General features: G+C 35.5%; 4 protein-coding genes and 1 long non-coding RNA gene across 6 annotated transcripts; 3 read left to right on the plus strand and 2 right to left on the minus strand.

The window, feature by feature from the left end:
* Positions 1-2,352: 2,352 nt before the first annotated feature.
* LOC149782572 (uncharacterized) lies at positions 2,353-9,516 on the minus strand. The gene is made up of 3 exons (XM_089934031.1): positions 9,380-9,516; positions 7,241-7,368; positions 2,353-6,188 (listed from the first exon to the last, which is right to left on the minus strand). Exon 3 carries the CDS (start codon positions 6,185-6,187, stop codon positions 3,113-3,115), a length of 3,075 nt encoding a protein of 1,024 aa, XP_089790157.1. The 5' UTR covers position 6,188; positions 7,241-7,368; positions 9,380-9,516; the 3' UTR covers positions 2,353-3,112.
* A 27-nt stretch (positions 9,517-9,543) lies between these two features.
* Positions 9,544-11,023, plus strand: LOC149782573 (uncharacterized). Of its 2 annotated transcripts, none has more exons than XM_089934034.1 (2): positions 9,544-9,994; positions 10,509-11,023. In XM_089934034.1, the coding sequence occupies exon 2, from the start codon at positions 10,511-10,513 to the stop codon at positions 11,021-11,023; it is 513 nt and encodes a 170-aa protein (XP_089790160.1). In that variant the 5' UTR covers positions 9,544-9,994; positions 10,509-10,510. The 2 variants fall into 2 exon arrangements, with proteins under 2 accessions (XP_089790160.1, XP_089790159.1); XM_089934033.1 differs by having other exon boundaries at positions 9,545-9,994; positions 10,496-11,023.
* Positions 11,024-11,040: 17 nt separating this feature from the next.
* Positions 11,041-13,214, plus strand: LOC149782574 (uncharacterized). The gene is made up of 4 exons (XM_089934032.1): positions 11,041-11,436; positions 11,961-12,150; positions 12,252-12,497; positions 13,033-13,214. Exons 1-4 carry the CDS (start codon positions 11,041-11,043, stop codon positions 13,212-13,214), a joined length of 1,014 nt encoding a protein of 337 aa, XP_089790158.1.
* On the minus strand, positions 12,897-14,254 carry LOC149782575 (P2X purinoceptor 7-like; the record flags this gene model as incomplete). The annotated part of the gene is made up of 2 exons (XM_089935157.1): positions 12,897-13,376; positions 14,109-14,254. Coding segments are annotated over 2 exons (303 nt in total), but the record flags the coding sequence as incomplete, so codon positions are not given.
* Positions 14,255-15,189: 935 nt separating this feature from the next.
* On the plus strand, positions 15,190-16,836 carry LOC149782576 (uncharacterized). The gene is made up of 2 exons (XR_016414393.1): positions 15,190-15,718; positions 16,212-16,836. It is a non-coding gene; the product is annotated as an uncharacterized LOC149782576 (long non-coding RNA).
* Positions 16,837-17,542: the final 706 nt, after the last annotated feature.

Genomic DNA, 17,542 nt, shown 5'->3' on the forward strand with positions numbered 1-17,542 from the left:
TGTATCAACCTACTTATATGATCTAAACATAGATTCTTATTCCCATTCAGCTTTCACATATAATGCTTAGTCTTTATTTATATGAACTGTAGCCAGATAATATTGTATCTTAAGCTTGGATATTTAAAAGCATACCTTCTTTCTAACTCCTGGTAAAGTATTCTAAAAGTATTCTTATATGACTATCCATGGATAACAAACATTACTGTGAAGTCAGTAGAGAAACTATCGGTCTGTATTGCAGACGAAATATCATTGTAAATATCTTATTACTTGTAAGGCCCCATATCAAAATCAGGACACAAATGAACATCACTATGAATTATTTGTTAATATTCCACAGAATCCACTTTGATAGACTGAACGCATGCATAGTATACACTACTTCTGTGAAATCTTGTGGCATATAACAAAGCCAGGACAACACATTCGATTCCAAAGAAACCCTACCCCCACTGTTTTCAACCTCATCAAGTTTAACACATACATATATATGAACCCCACAGCAGAACCACTAGATATCTCACAAGAAACCTGTTAACATCCACCACAAGATCTAACTCCATTCTCTACCATAGTTCAGTTTTTGCGGCGTCCATCAACTAAAACCATCCTTTAAAAGGCATTTATCATGGAAAACCATTTGTCGTACTGAATGCGAATATACAAATATCAACATCATTGAATGACTTATATTTTACCTCTCTTTTACTTAGAATTTAAATTAAATAATGCTTCATTGTTGCAATGAAAATATGATTTAGAATTTAAATTAAATAATGCTTCATTGTTACAATGAAAATATGATACTTTGATTGTGTCCTGCATATCGAAATACTGCTACAGTTTTGTTAAGTAATGAGTTATCACAACCAGTCGACGGTCAAAAAGCAAATCCTATGATGTGGAAATCCGATCTCAGAAGCAAAATGGAATAAAGTCATTATAACATATAGGTGGATAAAGTCATTATAACATACAGGCGGATAAAGTCCTTCTTACATATGGGCTATTTAATGATGGTAAGAAAACATATTAGTCTAATTAGCAAACCATATTATTGTAAAAATTACAGCGTTTATATCCTTTTTCAAGTATAATAATAAAGAATTAATATGCAGAAACTAATCATATGCATTCTTTTATATATTCTCAAAAATATGCTATCCTTCGCAAATAGATATACATACGGATAGATCCATTAAAGAGGAGACCACCAGAAACTAATTCCCATAAAGATAGTCGTATATCCTAAATTACAAAATTTCTACGATGACAAATAAAGTTTTATTCATTAAGATGTTCCTCTATATTAATAAGATTAGATTTAAAGAATAAATTATTCGCGATACTTTGTGTCACTAGCTTGCTGATTTAAAGATATAGGCGAAAATTTAAATATGAAAACAGTAATATAGTAATGTTAATGATAGTCTCGTTCAAGTAAAGCCAATGTAATTTCTTCTTTTTTTTCTCCCTCTTCTTTTGATTTACTAGTTATTTTGCCAAATAGTTCATTCTTGAATTTATCAAAATGCTCTAACAAATGTGTCGTAAATGTTTCTTAATGGACTAATTTACAAAAAAAAAAAAAAGAAAATATGCAGTAAAAATCTACCAAATAGTTCATTCTTGATTTTGACCAAAATTTTATAACAAATGAATCCTAAATGTTTCTTAATTCCTGAATTTACAACAATTTTGCAGTAAAAACCCAATGTTGATGTTATACAAGACTGCTTTGCTGGCCTCTCCACTCGCGACTTAATTCCATGGGTGATGCCCTCTGTAATCAGTACGGGAGAGCATGTAATCTTTTCCCTGCTTCGTAACACCTCCATTTTCAACGACATTCTTGTGAATTTACAGGCTATAAATCCGTTAGCAGTTTTTTTTTATATAATGGCCATACTCTATGTGTAGTGCATATATCTCCGTTATCCACCGTCACTCCTTATTTATTTTCAGCACGTTTATCACTGTTTTCACGCTTTCTTCGAAGTTTCAGTTATATTTCTGTCCGCCACTCCATCTAGCCAAACATTTTTTGCTCGATCTACCCCACCTCTCTTTAATGGCTGTTTGTTTGAAGGGTGTAGTTTCCCGAACTTCTCCAATTTTCCTCGTTTGACTTTTCCAGCATTTCCATTTGCTTCCGTATCGCATCGTTTTCACAAAGTAGTTCAAACACTTCTCCCCACAACTTGTCCAGTTCTTCATCGATCTGTTTCATTTCTAGTAAGATTTGTTCATTAAGCTCGTCCTTGGGCTTCATTCATTGAGGTATTAAAGTATCCATTGGTTCCTAATTGGTTCAGGTTTTCATTCAGGAAATGTTTAGAAACAACAATATCTACCTACCTGCGTTTATTTAAGCTCGTCCTGATTCTTTTCAAAACAAATTTCATTGGATTTTTGCGTTTGATGCATTGGTAATGTTCACGCAAGTAACATTAAAATACGATCTCTTCAAGCACACATATATCATTGTACCTGTAAATATCAAAAGCATACACGCGCAGCAAGAGGTGATTAATAAATAACAATAATAAACTTATTAATTCCTTCCCTGGGCAAACTTCATCATACGTCTGTCACAAAATGACTTTAAATTATTCACTTGTATATTGATTATTGTATTTATTAAGATTAGATTTTTAATATAATAAAGACCTAAAATTGTATTATCTGAAGTTGTGGTAAAAACATATTATTCGAAATTGACTGTAAAATACAAACTCATGTAAGCAATATGACCGTGTTAGTGGTTTAACAGCTCCCACCTTTCGAGAAGGTTGGAAGAGGTTGATATCGTCCACAAATGTCCACATATTTTAACAATGATTTGTCGGACGTGTAAATACTGACCTTCCAAAGGAATATGGGTGTATAAGGATCAAAATAAAACAAATAACTGTCATTTAAAAGTACATAGAATCAAATTCTAAAAAAGTGTCACCCATTACTGAAATAATTGGTGTTGAACGCATACATGACCTGTATGACTTTTACTTTACAAGAATAATATAAAAGTGAGACAAAGTCAGTAACATATATTTTCTTCTGACATGAATATACTTAGTGGCCATATTTTAGCATAAAATAATATTATTCAGTCAGAATCCGATACATATGCATCTTTTAGCATTTTTTCTGCAGCCTTGCAGAAGAAATCCTTGAGCCACTGATGCTGTTCATCCATTGTCTTCTCTGTGAAGTCAAACTCTGGCGGCTGTTGAAAAACCGGAAACGGTTTTATTTCTCTTGGAATATTAAAATCTCCGAGGCTGATGGAAACAATTCCAGTTCCACATGTGTCGTCATTGTGCAAGGCAATAGCTAAGTTGATATAGTATTTCAGCTCTCCATGCACCAGACTGGCACTGTCAAGAAAGATTATCACAAGACAACTTTGTTCCATAATATCACTTACGCCCTCGTATGTACCATCATACTTAAGTTCCTCGGCGGTTTGATTGACGTCAAGTGAAACCTTTAGCCCACATGTCCGCGTAAGAAGGTTATAGAGTCTGGCCCCATTATTTTCTGAAGCTCGCGATGTCACAATGTGTATATCATACGTACAGTCCTCATAATCATCCTCCGACAAAAATTTCCTCTTGCTGCAAAAACGGACTGTTCTTTTGAATCTTGCTCTCGCCGTTTTGACATCGCTTTGCTTCAACGCACATAGGGCGCCCTCCAGATAAGCTTCAAAGTAGAGTTTTCTGTTCTCGTTAGCAAATCTTGTGCACGATGCTTCAATTAGGTCCAGGAAGAGAAGACTGTCTCGAAAATCTTTCTGTTTAACATAGGTCTGAGCCATTTTCAAAATGAGATCTGGATCCTTGGCTGCCTCTTCACTCAAGTTGACGATTTCTTTGTAAAAAGACAAAGTCTGACCATACTCGCCAACTAACTCGTACAGCTTAGCCAAGTCTTTTAATGTAGTTGTTTTCTGTGAACCTTGATTTTTACTGTTTTCAAGAAGCATCTCACGTAGAGATGGAAATGCTGCTCCCCTCGGGTGGAAGTGAGGAACCTGTGTAGCAATGCGGGCGGCCTTTTCAATTGCACGAAATAACAATTCTTTGACGTCGTTCCACAAGGTTTCACGTATTTCAGGTTTAGTCTCGGCTAGTTCTAGCAGGCATAAAGCTTGCTGTTCGATACAACTGACGGCAAGTAATTTGGAACATGACTTGTTTTTCTTAATTTTTCCGAACATATCTGATGCCTCTTCCAAACTATGTAAAGATCGTAACACAAGACCTTTATCATACATGGCGCTACAGTTTTCTGGTGAATATTCAATTGCTTTATCCAAGTGATAAAGAATTTCTTCGACACGATTGTCCTCTACAGAATAGGGGAGAACTTTTTTCGGTGATTTCATAAACTTTAGGACCTGATGGTTCTGAGTTTCGAATGACACAGGTAAACGGAATTTATTATTCTGATCTTGTCCATCCCGATAATTCTTTTGGTAGGACATAGTTTCTTGATATGCCGTTGTAGTGCCTGCGAAAGATATACTCTTCTGAGGTAATCTTCCTCTACCCCTGTTTTTCATGCGCCACGTGTTCCCTCCTCTGTTCACATATCTATGGGTTCCTTTGGTCTCTCTGGACATATTTTGTGTGCTACTATACTCATGGTCAAAAGTGGTGTACCGATAATTTTCCCTTCCTGATTTATGACTGCATTTTCTTTCTTCACATGCGCGAATAATATGTTCTTGTCCACTGGTCTCATAATATGTCCTAGCTATCTCGCTTTGATCGCCAGAGGATGATCTCAGTCGCTCAAAATTATATTTTTTTGATTCTGGTAATTGAGGCTCCGGGTATTTGTCTGTCTCATGACGAGATGGAGAAGACACACCAGTAAAGGTCAGTGCCGCAAATTGTGTTAATAAATCCTCATCTGCCCCGGGAGAAGTAATATTTGTAGCATTTACAATACGTCCACTCCACTCCATACTATTACAGATTGACACATTTGATTCACAGGACCTTATGCCACTATTAATGTGTTCTTTATTATTTTTTCTTTTGGAATTCTCGCTTGCAGCCACAAAAAGTTGTCGTTTTGCTGTTTCCTCTTCGAAGTTCCGATATCGCCCACGATTGTCTCTAAAGTCAGGACATGAAGAATATCCTCGACTGTTTAACCTTCTACGTCCACGAGAACTTCCACGTGATGATTGTGCTATATCTTTGTTGAGAACAGACCTCAGTGTTATTGCCAAATGATGGTGACAGAAAGAGGTACCTCTTTGTTTAATACTTTTCTGAAATAACTCTATTGATTTTCTGTAGTTCTTAGAATATCTTGCCTGTTTGCCGCACCGTTGAAGAACATATATATCGTTATCACATATAGTACTTGCTTTATCAAAAAATTCGTCAGGCTTCCTCCCCGAAATCAATTTTGCTAAGCAGTCTTTTTCTTCAGAGGAAATCATCTCTTGGCTATGAATAGAGTACGCGAGTTCCCCTAATGCAACCCAACCTCGTGCCTGGTACCTGACCGTATTAGCATTATTTGCTACATCATCCAGAACAACAACAGCCTCATTGATGCTATCAACATACTTTGATAGATGGTCAAAAGAAAATGTATTTGTCATATTAAGTTGCCGCTTTAAAATAAGTCCTAGTCCGAACTTCCATAAATATGTGTGTGTCTTGTCAAGCTCACATCCACAGTCTCCTTTAATAACTTCCTTAAACGTGTCGATTGCTTTCGTATAATATCTTGGTCCGAACCTAGAGTATGCAAATGCTTGTTCGGATGTTGCAATGATTATCAGATCCTTCCTATCTTTTAATTTTTCAAGTTTTTCCACAAAATGCCATGCATCAGAGAACTTATCGTCTTTCCAAAACATCCACGCTTGATTGGCTAGTGCCATGACATCCTCTTCATTATTTGACAATGCTTTCTCCAGATACATTTTTGCTTCTTTGCGTTCCTGAAGACGCCAGTGGACGTAAGTTAGAAAATTGTATGCTCTTGTCTGCTCTGCATCCAGTTCAAATCCAGTGGTTGTCATCTCATCCACCAATTTTCTTATGATACTTCTTCTATTATCTTTTGTGAAACCGCGTTCTATCTCCAGGTCAAAGTGAGAGGGATACGGCTTCATCCTTTTCTGAAAGTCCTCTTTACTTCTGTGTGTCATCCTTGGAAATAAGATGAAAAAAAAATCGACATTTTAGAGCACCAAAGTACATGCTTATTATTATGTCGATGCCTGAAGCGTGAAAACTGTACTGAAGAAACCAAACAGTTATTCCCAGGGTATAAAACTAAATTATGCATATACGTTTTGAGCTTTTGAGCAGCAGAATGACTGTTACACGTATGTATGTATGTATGTATGACGGATTAACTATAGAGGTTATTGGAGACACCAAATTGGCCTAAGTGCAAGGTTGGTGATGATCTAAGTTAGTGAAGAGTCAGAAGTAGTCTTTTCATGATGCAAGTGCCACATTCCAGATAACGGTATAAGAAATGTAATGTACAGCCGGTAAAGATGATCCATTTGCTACTATTTATGAACATCTTTCCTTAATAGACGCCACTGAGGGAACCACGACCCTCCTAAGAAGTGAGCAAATATATCACCGACAAGTAAATATGTACACAAAGAGATGAAGTCAAGTTACGTAAGACATCCAAGAGAAAGTGTCAACAGTTGACTAAGTATACTCATATTCTAAAACATGCAACAACAATATTTTCCTGATGCAAGAGTTAGAAATCGTGAACAAGCATCAAAAAGCTATAATAAACACATTTATTCATCTAAAAATTTAAATACAAATGTGTACAATAAGTCAGCCATTTAGAAAACGAAAAGCGAGAGAGGTTATAAAAAACAGTTAAGTGTAGGATAATACATTTTTCATGGTGATCCAATTCAAATGGAAAGAGCACATAAACATTGTCCAGAGAAGCTTGTGAAAGAAAACGTCATAGATATTGTGGTGTAGTTTTAGAGATGGCAATAGAAAATTGCAATCATGCGACTTTTCCCATTACATCTGGAACATAATGCTGCCTATATCCATTGATGGACTGTATATGAAGCTCATGGAAAATGACCGAAGGAAACTAGAGTACAAAAGTTTACTTGGTCATTGGACTTGCAATATTAAGAATTCTAATGTCAAATGAACAAGGCCGAAGTATACCAAATGGCTGACGATAGGTTCTAACAAATGTTTACCTCAGACGAATAGATTAGCCTCAGCGTTTTAACTGTCCCTCAGATTAAGTGCTGTCCAAGTTCAATGCTGTCAAATGCTCCATAATTTGGGAATGATCAGATTTCGTTTCGCTTCCATTGTCGCACGTCTAGAAAAGACAAAATACACCTCTTGTACGAGGGTCCAAAAATTTTCAATATTCAAGTCAATAATCTTGTTTTTATAAACGTTACAACAAGCTTGTAGATTTATGTTTTATTTTAAGGGGATAGCAAATGAGGTGCAAATATATATTTGACGCTATAGTTGAAATTTAGAGATTTCTCATTTAATGTCTGGAATCTCACTATAGTGTAATAATATATAAAGTATGTAACCTCACATTATAAAAGACTTGTCATCAATGCTATAGTACAAGTCACACGGATTAAGTAGGCATTCGATACCGACTTTTTAAATAATGGGTGTCATGTTTTAAAATTTGATTATATATACCTTTAAGTGCCAAGTATTCACTTCATTTGGATTCGTATACATCCATATTCCTTTGGAAAGTCAATATTTAGACGCCCCGAAAGGTGCATACGGCAAAATCAATGTTGAAGTACGTCGACATTTTTGGACGAAATAAGCCAGAAGGTATGATCCAGTACAATCCGGATTGAATATCACGCGTTGCGATGTCACAATGAATGCTACGCACATTGATAAACAAATTCGTACTGCCCTCTATTGTGACGATTCCACTCAACGCGCTCTTATTTTGAATCAAGTTTAGTACATGGCCACCATTGTAAAAGTCCATAGCGATAGATAATTTTCATCTGGAAATTTTTTGGTGACAGTTAAGCTGCACAGCATTCACTATTCAGGATTGGATATGCTTTAGTTAAAGCAAATTAATGTTAATATTTTAAAGAACAAAGTAAATTAAAGGCTCGAAATAAAAGGCAACTATTTTTGGTATAAACTACTGTACTTTTAGAAAACGAACTTGAACTGTGATTTATTAATAACGTTCTAGCAGGTATGAAAAATGCCATAGTCAGTCTGTCCCTTAAGTCTGTTTGGTAGCACATGATGATCATATTGGTGTATCAGAGAACGTAATCAAAAAATAATTAATCGTGTACTCTTTTGACATTGGTATTTGAAAAAAACAACATAACTTGTCAAAAGAACGGAAGAACTACACTTGCATCAGTTGCTGAAATAAATATTTGGCAATTCAAAATCTGATAGTATACGGTTGCACATACCTTGAAATAATCACTAATAATAAATTAAAAAATGATGCCAAATAACGAGTGCATACATTACTTTTTTCCCTCAAAGTATTTAAACGGTTACATTGTTAGCATGTGCCCTTTAGCAACTATGTTGAATAGAAAAAAATTACTTTAATTTTTACTCTTTCCTTAACATTTATATCCACGGACCAAAGTACGTTATGCCTGCCGCACAAACGACATCTCTTGATTTCACAGAAAAGAGTAGTAGTGTATATATATATATATATATATATGAAAGAGAGAGAGAGAGAGATGAGAGATTTACAAGTATTCAGACACCACGCTTCCCTAAGGATAAGAGGCATCATAAATTTTACTACACAAAAAAACCGCAATATGGACAAACCAAACACTATATGACTGTATGTGTGTAAGTTCGTGCTGCATCGTATTTCAGTTAGAGAGTCAATGTTTTTTAATATTAAAAATCCATATTTTTCATAAATCGGTGAGTTTGATCATGTGTTTTTGCTGAAAGTAAAACGAGTATTAACATGACCAGGGAACGCCTGATAGAAAGGTATTTGTAGCATATAGCTTTGCATCCAAATTTCGATATTTGCTCTAATCTACCTCTGGTTTTGGTGAAATTCTGACAACAATTAACTGGAATAATTAACCAATGGCACATCCCCGTGTATATTATCCAACGTTTACTATTGAAAGTTTCAAATTACTTCGCGTCTCATCCGCGGGATGCAGACCACATTTTTACAAATGGTTGACACGCTGCTACTCCAGCGGACTAGTGTAAATCGAACTGCGCAGTTGCTTATCCTACATTGAAACTGATATGTTACTTCGTATTTACTTTCTTCATTCCTTTTCTCAGCCGTAACAGTAATATATAAGAGTATAACGACTTACTTTTGGTAGTACTGGGTATCTTAATCGCATTTGTCATGAAAAGCTTCAAGAAGGCGTCAGTGTGCAGTAACGGTGTCGGTGTCCTAAAACGTCATTATGCAGTCAAGAGTAGAAACGAGGCTGAATAAACGTGACGTCACAGGATCTTTTGCAGCTATCGGCCATTGCTCAGCATCCTGTTGATCAATTGTGCTTGAGAGTAGGCAGCTTATTAGTGTTTGTATTCCAGTTTATTTTCCAAGAATCTTCCAAAATGCCTCACTGTGCAGCGTTTGGATGCAACAACAATTCGACAGGTAATTTTTTCCGATTTCCGAAAGACAAAATCCGACGAAAGGCTTGGATCCATTACTGTCGCCGTGAGAACTTTGAGCCGGTAACTCATAGACTTTGCAGCCTTCATTTTTCAAAAGATCAATATGAAGTTGATCCAGAAAGACGTGCAGAATTGGGATATTTAAATGCCAGGGCAAGACTGAAGCCGATAGCAGTACCATTTATTATTCTTACCCTAGGCCTGGGGAAAATCTACCGACAGATCCGAGTGGCAGCAGCACCACAACTGTCAAACCGAAACGAGTAAGAGGAGCCTATCACAAACGGCGGAATGCAGAGGTAAATAAATATGTTGTATGCACTCTAATTTCCATCAATGTCGTGACCATAATGAAATTGAAGTATTTAAACAATAATATCTGCGTAATATAGAGCTTTGTTCATCTCAGATTCCCATGCTTCTCCAACATTATCACCACACCCCAACCCCATGTGCTGCGGAGATTGAATTATTGCGTACACTATATATTCCTGGAACATATTTACATAGGAAAGAGTTGTTTATGACGCTAACGTTAGAGTAACAGTACTCTGTATTTAAAATATAGTGGAATGCATAATTTAATGTTTTTCACTATCACCTGAGAAATATGAGCCTTAGGCTATGACATAGGATAAACTTCTTTGTGCCCCCCCCCCCCCCAACTTTCTTTTCTCCTTTTGTGTGGCCATAAATGTAATGAATCAGTTGTTGCCATGTGACTACTCAAATGTTTCAAAGATACTACATACATACTACAAATGCTTTTTCTTGTCAATACTAGTTTTTTTTTCCTTCAGGTTCTGCATCAAGCAATGCAAAGTTACAATGCAACTTATGTGCTTGATACACCTGCAAGTGCATGTGCTCTGGTAGAGGTAGATGATGCTGAACTCAGCATACCAGCTTTCGTACCAAGTCCTCAGGCCCAACCACAAAAACTAACACGAAGTGTGAAAGTTCAGGCTAAATTAGATCCCACAAGGAGGACTCGCAGAATTCAGGTTCGAACTGCAACAAGATCAACAGCAATTCAGTGTGAGCTCCTAAAACCAACAGAGGATTCAGATAATGAAACTGAACCAAGCAGTGAGGACGACACTGATCCTGATACATACCACGATTCAGAATATGAACCACATTCAGATACTGATGATGGAGAGGACAGTGATGATAACAGTGACTTTGAAGATATGCACATGAACTATAAGCTTGATAAAGATGCAAAACCAGAAGATCAGCAACAGTTTCTGGTGTCTGAGTCTTCTTTGGCAGAATTGACGAGTGTGTGTGTAGGTCATGTTGTTTGCCCTCCCAGACGTTTGTGAAATTTTCTCGAGGAACAATGATCACAACAAATTCAGTTTGTGTCAATGGGCACATTCCAGAATGGAAAAGTCAGCCCTGTGATGGAAGAATGCCATGGAGTAATATGTTTACTGCAGGAGCAATATTTTTCTCAGGTATCAACTGTGCAAAAGCTTTGCTCCTATTCGAGGCAATGAATATGCAAAGTTTCAGTAAACGTACATTTGCAAAGCTACAAACATCTTATATTGTACCTGCAGTTGAAGTGGTATGGGAGAAACAACAAGCTTCCTTAATTGAAGAGCACACTGGAAAGCAAATAATATGTGGAGGTGATGCTCGTTGTGATTCCCCTGGGTTTTCAGCCAAATATGGGGCTTATACTTTGATGGATTTGGAGGCCAAGAAAGTACTTGACATCCAGCTAGTGCAGGTACAATATATGGTTGTCATTAGAGCGTTATGTGAATGTCATTATTATATTGTATACAACTTTTAAATTGGCACATGAAAGAGGGAGGCAGAAAGACAGCATTTAACTTTGAGCAGAATTACTCAATTGTCAAGGTCTTTTTAACATTGGTTATTCCACTAGCATACCAAATTTCAATTGTGTATAGCTAGCACTAAATGTTGATTTGGTTGGTTGGTTATGTTTTACCAGAATATTATACTTTTGTATTATAGTCTGTACTTAGATAACATAGCTGTATCAAATTTTATCAAGTTGAACTACCTCAAGATAATGCAATTAGATCAATTAAATGTTAAGTGATTGTTAGGTTACTGGGAACTAGACTTGTTGTTTTGAAATTGTCAGAGATACATATTTAGACTGCTCAGCAAATTTTAATACCTGCAAAAGCTAGCCAATGCCACCTGCCTTTTGTATCCTTGAAAGTGCTGTTAAAAACAATTAATCAACTTTGCAAATTGTTCATTTTCTTTCTATTTAAGTGCAACAAAGTTAAAGGGTCCATACATATGGAGATTGAAGGTCTGAAGAGAGGATTGAATCACATTATTAATGATCATGGTTTGACCATTAAAGTCCTTGTTACAGATCGGCACAGAATGGTGCAGAAATATATGAGAGAGCAGCGAGCAGATATGAAACACTATTTTGATATATGGCACTTGGCAAAAGGTACATAATTGAATTTAATTGAAAACATTGTCATTTTCTTACGGATGCTATTCTCATGCAAAATTATGCCTTTGTTTGAATGCATGCTTTTTCATTTTCAGGCATCTCCAAGAAGCTGGAGGCAGCTGCAAAAAAGAAAGATGGTGAATTGATTCGACCGTGGATCAAGTCTACAGTGAACCATGCCTACTGGGTTGCAGCTTTTTGTGAGGACAATGGTAAACTTAAAGTTGCCAAATGGGAATCACTGATGAACCACATCACAAACAAGCACGCGGACCATTCTACCATCTTCTGCAAATGTGAACATGGTCCCATTTTGGAAGAAAGACAGTGGTTGAAGGATGGTATGTTTACAATTAGAATGTGTATAGAAAAGTATACATATGCTTACATTGCTCTATTTCAATATCCAGTTACTGATACTAGCTGTGTACACACGTGAGCTACCGGTATAACCAAACGAGAATGAGATTTGGCCACAATTTTATCACAATTTTTTATAATCAGAGATTTTTATGTGGGTGTGTGTACATATATATATATATATATATATGGTTGGGAAACACAGTGCTATTTATATTGTGGGATTATTCTAAATTTGAATTTTTTCTGGTGCCCTTGTTGGGCTGGTGCCTTAAACATGCCCTTAGTGTGCTTAATGTGTAATCCAGCACTGCAAGTAATTCGAAGAAATAAAGTAATCTCTAGTAAAATCTGAAATGTAAATAAAATAATTAAATACATTTATAGTTCATGGAATAAATTTTATTAAAGTTCATTATGTTGGGACACAGGTTATTCTATCGTTAGGAAAATATAACAGTTCAAAATTAAAAAAGTTTATTGATTTCATATCTTGGTGCATTTTTATTCTTTAAGGTTACATTGCACTCCTGAAGCAGGCATTGCTGGACTTGAGGCAGGACTTGCCTACATACACAGAAGCATACATGTTCATGAAAGGGGCATCTCAGTATCCACCACCACTCACAGCACCATACAAACAATTTTCAAAAGATGAACTCATCATGCAGCACAAATTACGCTTTATGAAATCCTAGAATTTTTATGGTGCAGCATATCTGAAGCCAACATATTCCTCTGAGGGAAAAGTTTCTCTGATTTTTGAAACAACACAGGATGGAAGCACTTTACAGCTGTGTCTGCCTAGTCGATGCCAAATCCATGTGACAAAACGCCGATATGCTATATGCCTGTATGTTCTGAAAATAAATATAGAATGCCTGTAAGAGTAAATTCATACAAGAGTTAGTTATTTCTTCTTTGGTAAATCATGCTGAATTGTACTTTTAGTACTTCAGGTGAATTACGCTGGATATGTTTATTTTTTTTCTTCAAATTATTAATCTTCTTTGAATACATATAGATTTGATACAAGACATCATACACGTGAAATGACTCATATCATTATAAAATTGTTCTATTTGTTGTTTGTTTATTGTGTTCTTGAAGACTCATTAAACCTAGTTGATAAGCAAAAAATATTTGTTGTCATGATTGTTATTAGAATTTATAACAAACCTGCTATTCTTTTCTCAAAACAAGCGTATATGTATATATATATATATATATATATAATCTTAATGGCACATGAGCACAATCCAGGCTGTATAATGTAAAAAAAAGTTTAGATATCATTCCAAAGAAAAGACAAGAGAAAATGGTAAAGTCTTTAAAAGAGAAAGCTACATTTTGTTCTTAAAAACTGTGTTCTTTTCATAAGTTCAAGACCATCACAGCTTGAACATCATAATGGAATGCATCCCTCTGCAATAAATGTTGCCTCCATGAGTTGTAAGATGAAAACACTTTGAAGTAAGAAAATCTTGCAAATAGTTTGTTTTGTAAAATGTGTCCCAAACATTGTCACAAGTGTAGGAAAATCTGATTAAACAGGAACTTTAAAGAAATTTGTATAAGATTGGAAAAATTACTCATGTATTGGTTCTTTATCATCCAAAGGTCTATGATGTTCCAGGTATTCATCCAGGGATACTTCCAGCACATGTCTGTTTAAGCAGTTTGCAATGAAACTTTCATGGAGGGTTATACATGTCAGGTCACCCTTCTTTTTCTCAAATTACCTCTACCTCTTCTCAGCATAAGCACTCAATTGCTGAGTTCATCATTTGGCAATATCCACAATCACACCTGTAAGGAAAGAGCACAACATAATTTTGACCATTCAAGAATGTTTAAAAATCACTTTCAACCTTTTATAAGCATTGAAAAGGAAAGATGCGGATTAGAAATAGTGAAAAGGAAAGATGCGGATTAGAAATAGCATGTTGATTCTGCATTTGAAATAAAGTTTGACAAAACAACATTAGTTCTCAGTATGTTGCCTTTCAAAATTTAGAGTAAGCATTATCAAGTCAATGTGATATTATGAGTCGAATTGTATTTAATAGGTTAATATTCAGTGCAACTTATGATATCGTTTGACCTGTGATTTTTGTGTTTATAGATTACAGAAGGAGTTAATCTTTGGTGTGTACTGACATTCGTTATCATAGTCATGTATTCTGTGTGGGCTTTTGTTCTTTATTTGAAAAAGAAAACATATACTTCACTGTGTGAAGGAGTAAACGTAGTTGAAGTTTAAAATAATGAACAACAAAAAAATCTGTTTACAGTGTACTGCACATCATTATTTCCACTAGAATCAGTGCTCTGAAACAATGCAGCAATTATAAATTTACAAAATCTACATATGGCTTTCATTGCTTTAAAAATTATGAAAACTTTGCTACTTAATATCGAAAATGTTTTATTTAGCAAGACATAAACACTAGAATACAGCTTTACAAGCATCTACTTTGATAACTCGCACTATCGGTATAATTTAAAAGTTTCGGGCAATCGAGGGAGGATTATCGAAATTTGGGTCCACCAAAACTAACAGATTTATACACACAGGAGTTGACAAAGTTCCAATTTCTTTTAATGAAATGTAACGTGCGTTCTGCTCATTTTTTTTTTTATATGAAATGCATGCTATAAATCGGTACAAACCATTGTGTGTTCTTGAGTCGTCCTTCTTCACTCGGCAAAATATCCTCATCATTCGAAGAACATGACGTGTCATCACTACCCTCTTCGTTGTTAGTCTTCAAAAGTGGCTCAAACTGATACGGTAAAATGTCCACGCTTACTGAGAAGTCGGGGATGTCGTTCTCGCAATTTTCCAAGACGCAAAAGGGAAAAGAAATTATCTGAATCACGCTAGCAATCTTCGTAGCTAGTTCGGTTGGGTGGTAGCAATAGATCCTATGACGTCACTACCGGCCACGTGATACGTATCTAATTATCTTTCAAGGCACTTGCGGGGATAACCGAAATATTTCCTTGTAGTAACTAAAGGGCCTGAGAACGGTGTACGGGAATAAGATACAATATAATTTTGCACCACAGGCAATCAAATAATATAAAACCAACATGTACGTTCCCTATTCCTTTAACAGTGTTATCGAGGAGCCGTACGAGTCGACCGTGTAAATCGGAAACCCAGTGTCACAGTTCTATAAGCGGCACTGTAGTTCAGGTAAGCTTGAATGGGAAACAATTTTCAATTAAATAAATAAAATATAGAAATTCCATTTAAATAGGTTAGGTGCAAATGTAATAAATATAAAATACCCAAGTTTGTTAAACAAATACAATATTTTGTAATTTCGCTATAATTGTAACAACAGCTTGTTTTGTTTCGGTTGATATGTAAATGGTTCCTCTGGTATCGTCCATTGTTTACCCTGTGAGGAAGTCAAGAATATGAGAACTTAATTATCGTTTGCCATTGCACATTAGCAACAATGCAAAACTAATAGAATTGATTTCAAACATGATTTAAAAATGTTATTGACGGATTGTTGAAAAAAAACAACGCTCCGTCATTAATTTTGCATCATATGCTCGCATATTGATATAGCCTTTGCCAAATGACCCATTATTTCAAAGTGGAGCTCAGTCTATTTTAGTGTAGGAAAGATATGGTCAGTGTAGGACGAAAATCAGCCAGTCAATATTTTTACTTCCAGTGTCCTGAACTTCAGACCATTTGTCTCACAAGCAACACGGGTCTTCCTCCTTTCAACATATAAGGCTGGCTAAGACAATCGCACAAACGGACCCTAGTTGGATTCCAGATGATTAAGACTATAATTTCCTGTTTTAGAAAATGCATTATTAGGTAATCGCGACACTGCAAACAAGAAAACAGTTTTCAGAGCGATTGCACCAATAAAGAGCAAATACAAAATACAAAGGAGGACAAGAGGAACAAGAAAATTAATTTCGAAAATAAATGAACAATAATATCAGCATATAATATGTGCAATGAAACAAAACTTTCGTATGTACCTTCGAGACAATGAGGACAATGGTTTCATTATATTCCACAGACTATATATCCTGACACTTATCCCCAGGCATATATCGATCAACGTTCTCATAGTTTTGTTCTTATTTATTATGAACATATGAATCTTACTCAAACGCTTATGTTTTTGCTGCTTCTTATAAATATGTTGAGTTGGTGATTAACATAACATACTATTTTTTCTCTTTTTATTCATTTATTTACTACAAATCGGTGAGAGAATTTAATGTATAGAATAGAGAAGATAAGAAAATAATCATGAGAAAATAAAATGTTTTAAAATATGCGTATTTGACTAGTGTTTCTGACAATTACAGATTAGCCACTGTACATAATTAGTGGAACAGTGGAGGAGTTATTCCATCAATCAACCCAAATTTAGATGCATAAGTACAGAAAGAAAGACAGAGAGGCACACACAGACACCTATTCTGAACTGTAGCAATTGCAGGGTACGCATTTTCTAAACTATATAGAAGCGGACGACAGGCGTTGAGACTTGAAATTGTTAAAAATAGTTAATACTTGATTTTTCTGTACATAAACATAATCATTCGTAATTTAAGTGACATCATTAATTTTGTGGGAAACCCGCTCCACAACTGTCATGCATGTAATATACACTAAAAGAGAAAGTGGAGTGCTAGATGACATTTTTTTCAATTCTCGAAGCTTCCGTACAACAAAAGGAGAAACGCAAAAATACTGCGAGAAAACAACACGTTATCTGATTGAAATAACCCAGTGCAATACTAATAACATAAGACTTTGTAGCAAAGGGAATCCGTCTATTAAAGCAAACAACCTTCAGACTACTGATCACAAGTAACAAGGAAGTACTAGAGGTGACCCAAATGTAAACATTTTAATGACAAGCCTTACTTTATATTTTACTCGAAATTAAAACAATGACAATTACAGTGTACAATAAATTAAAAATAACTTCCTACTTTATTTTAGACGAGAGAAAATATATTCATCCTTGGTGCA

The sequence above is a fragment of the Sinohyriopsis cumingii genome, chromosome 15 (genome assembly GCF_028554795.1).
Source record: "Sinohyriopsis cumingii isolate HCF-2022 chromosome 15, ASM2855479v2, whole genome shotgun sequence".
Lineage (NCBI taxonomy): Eukaryota > Metazoa > Mollusca > Bivalvia > Unionida > Unionidae > Sinohyriopsis > Sinohyriopsis cumingii.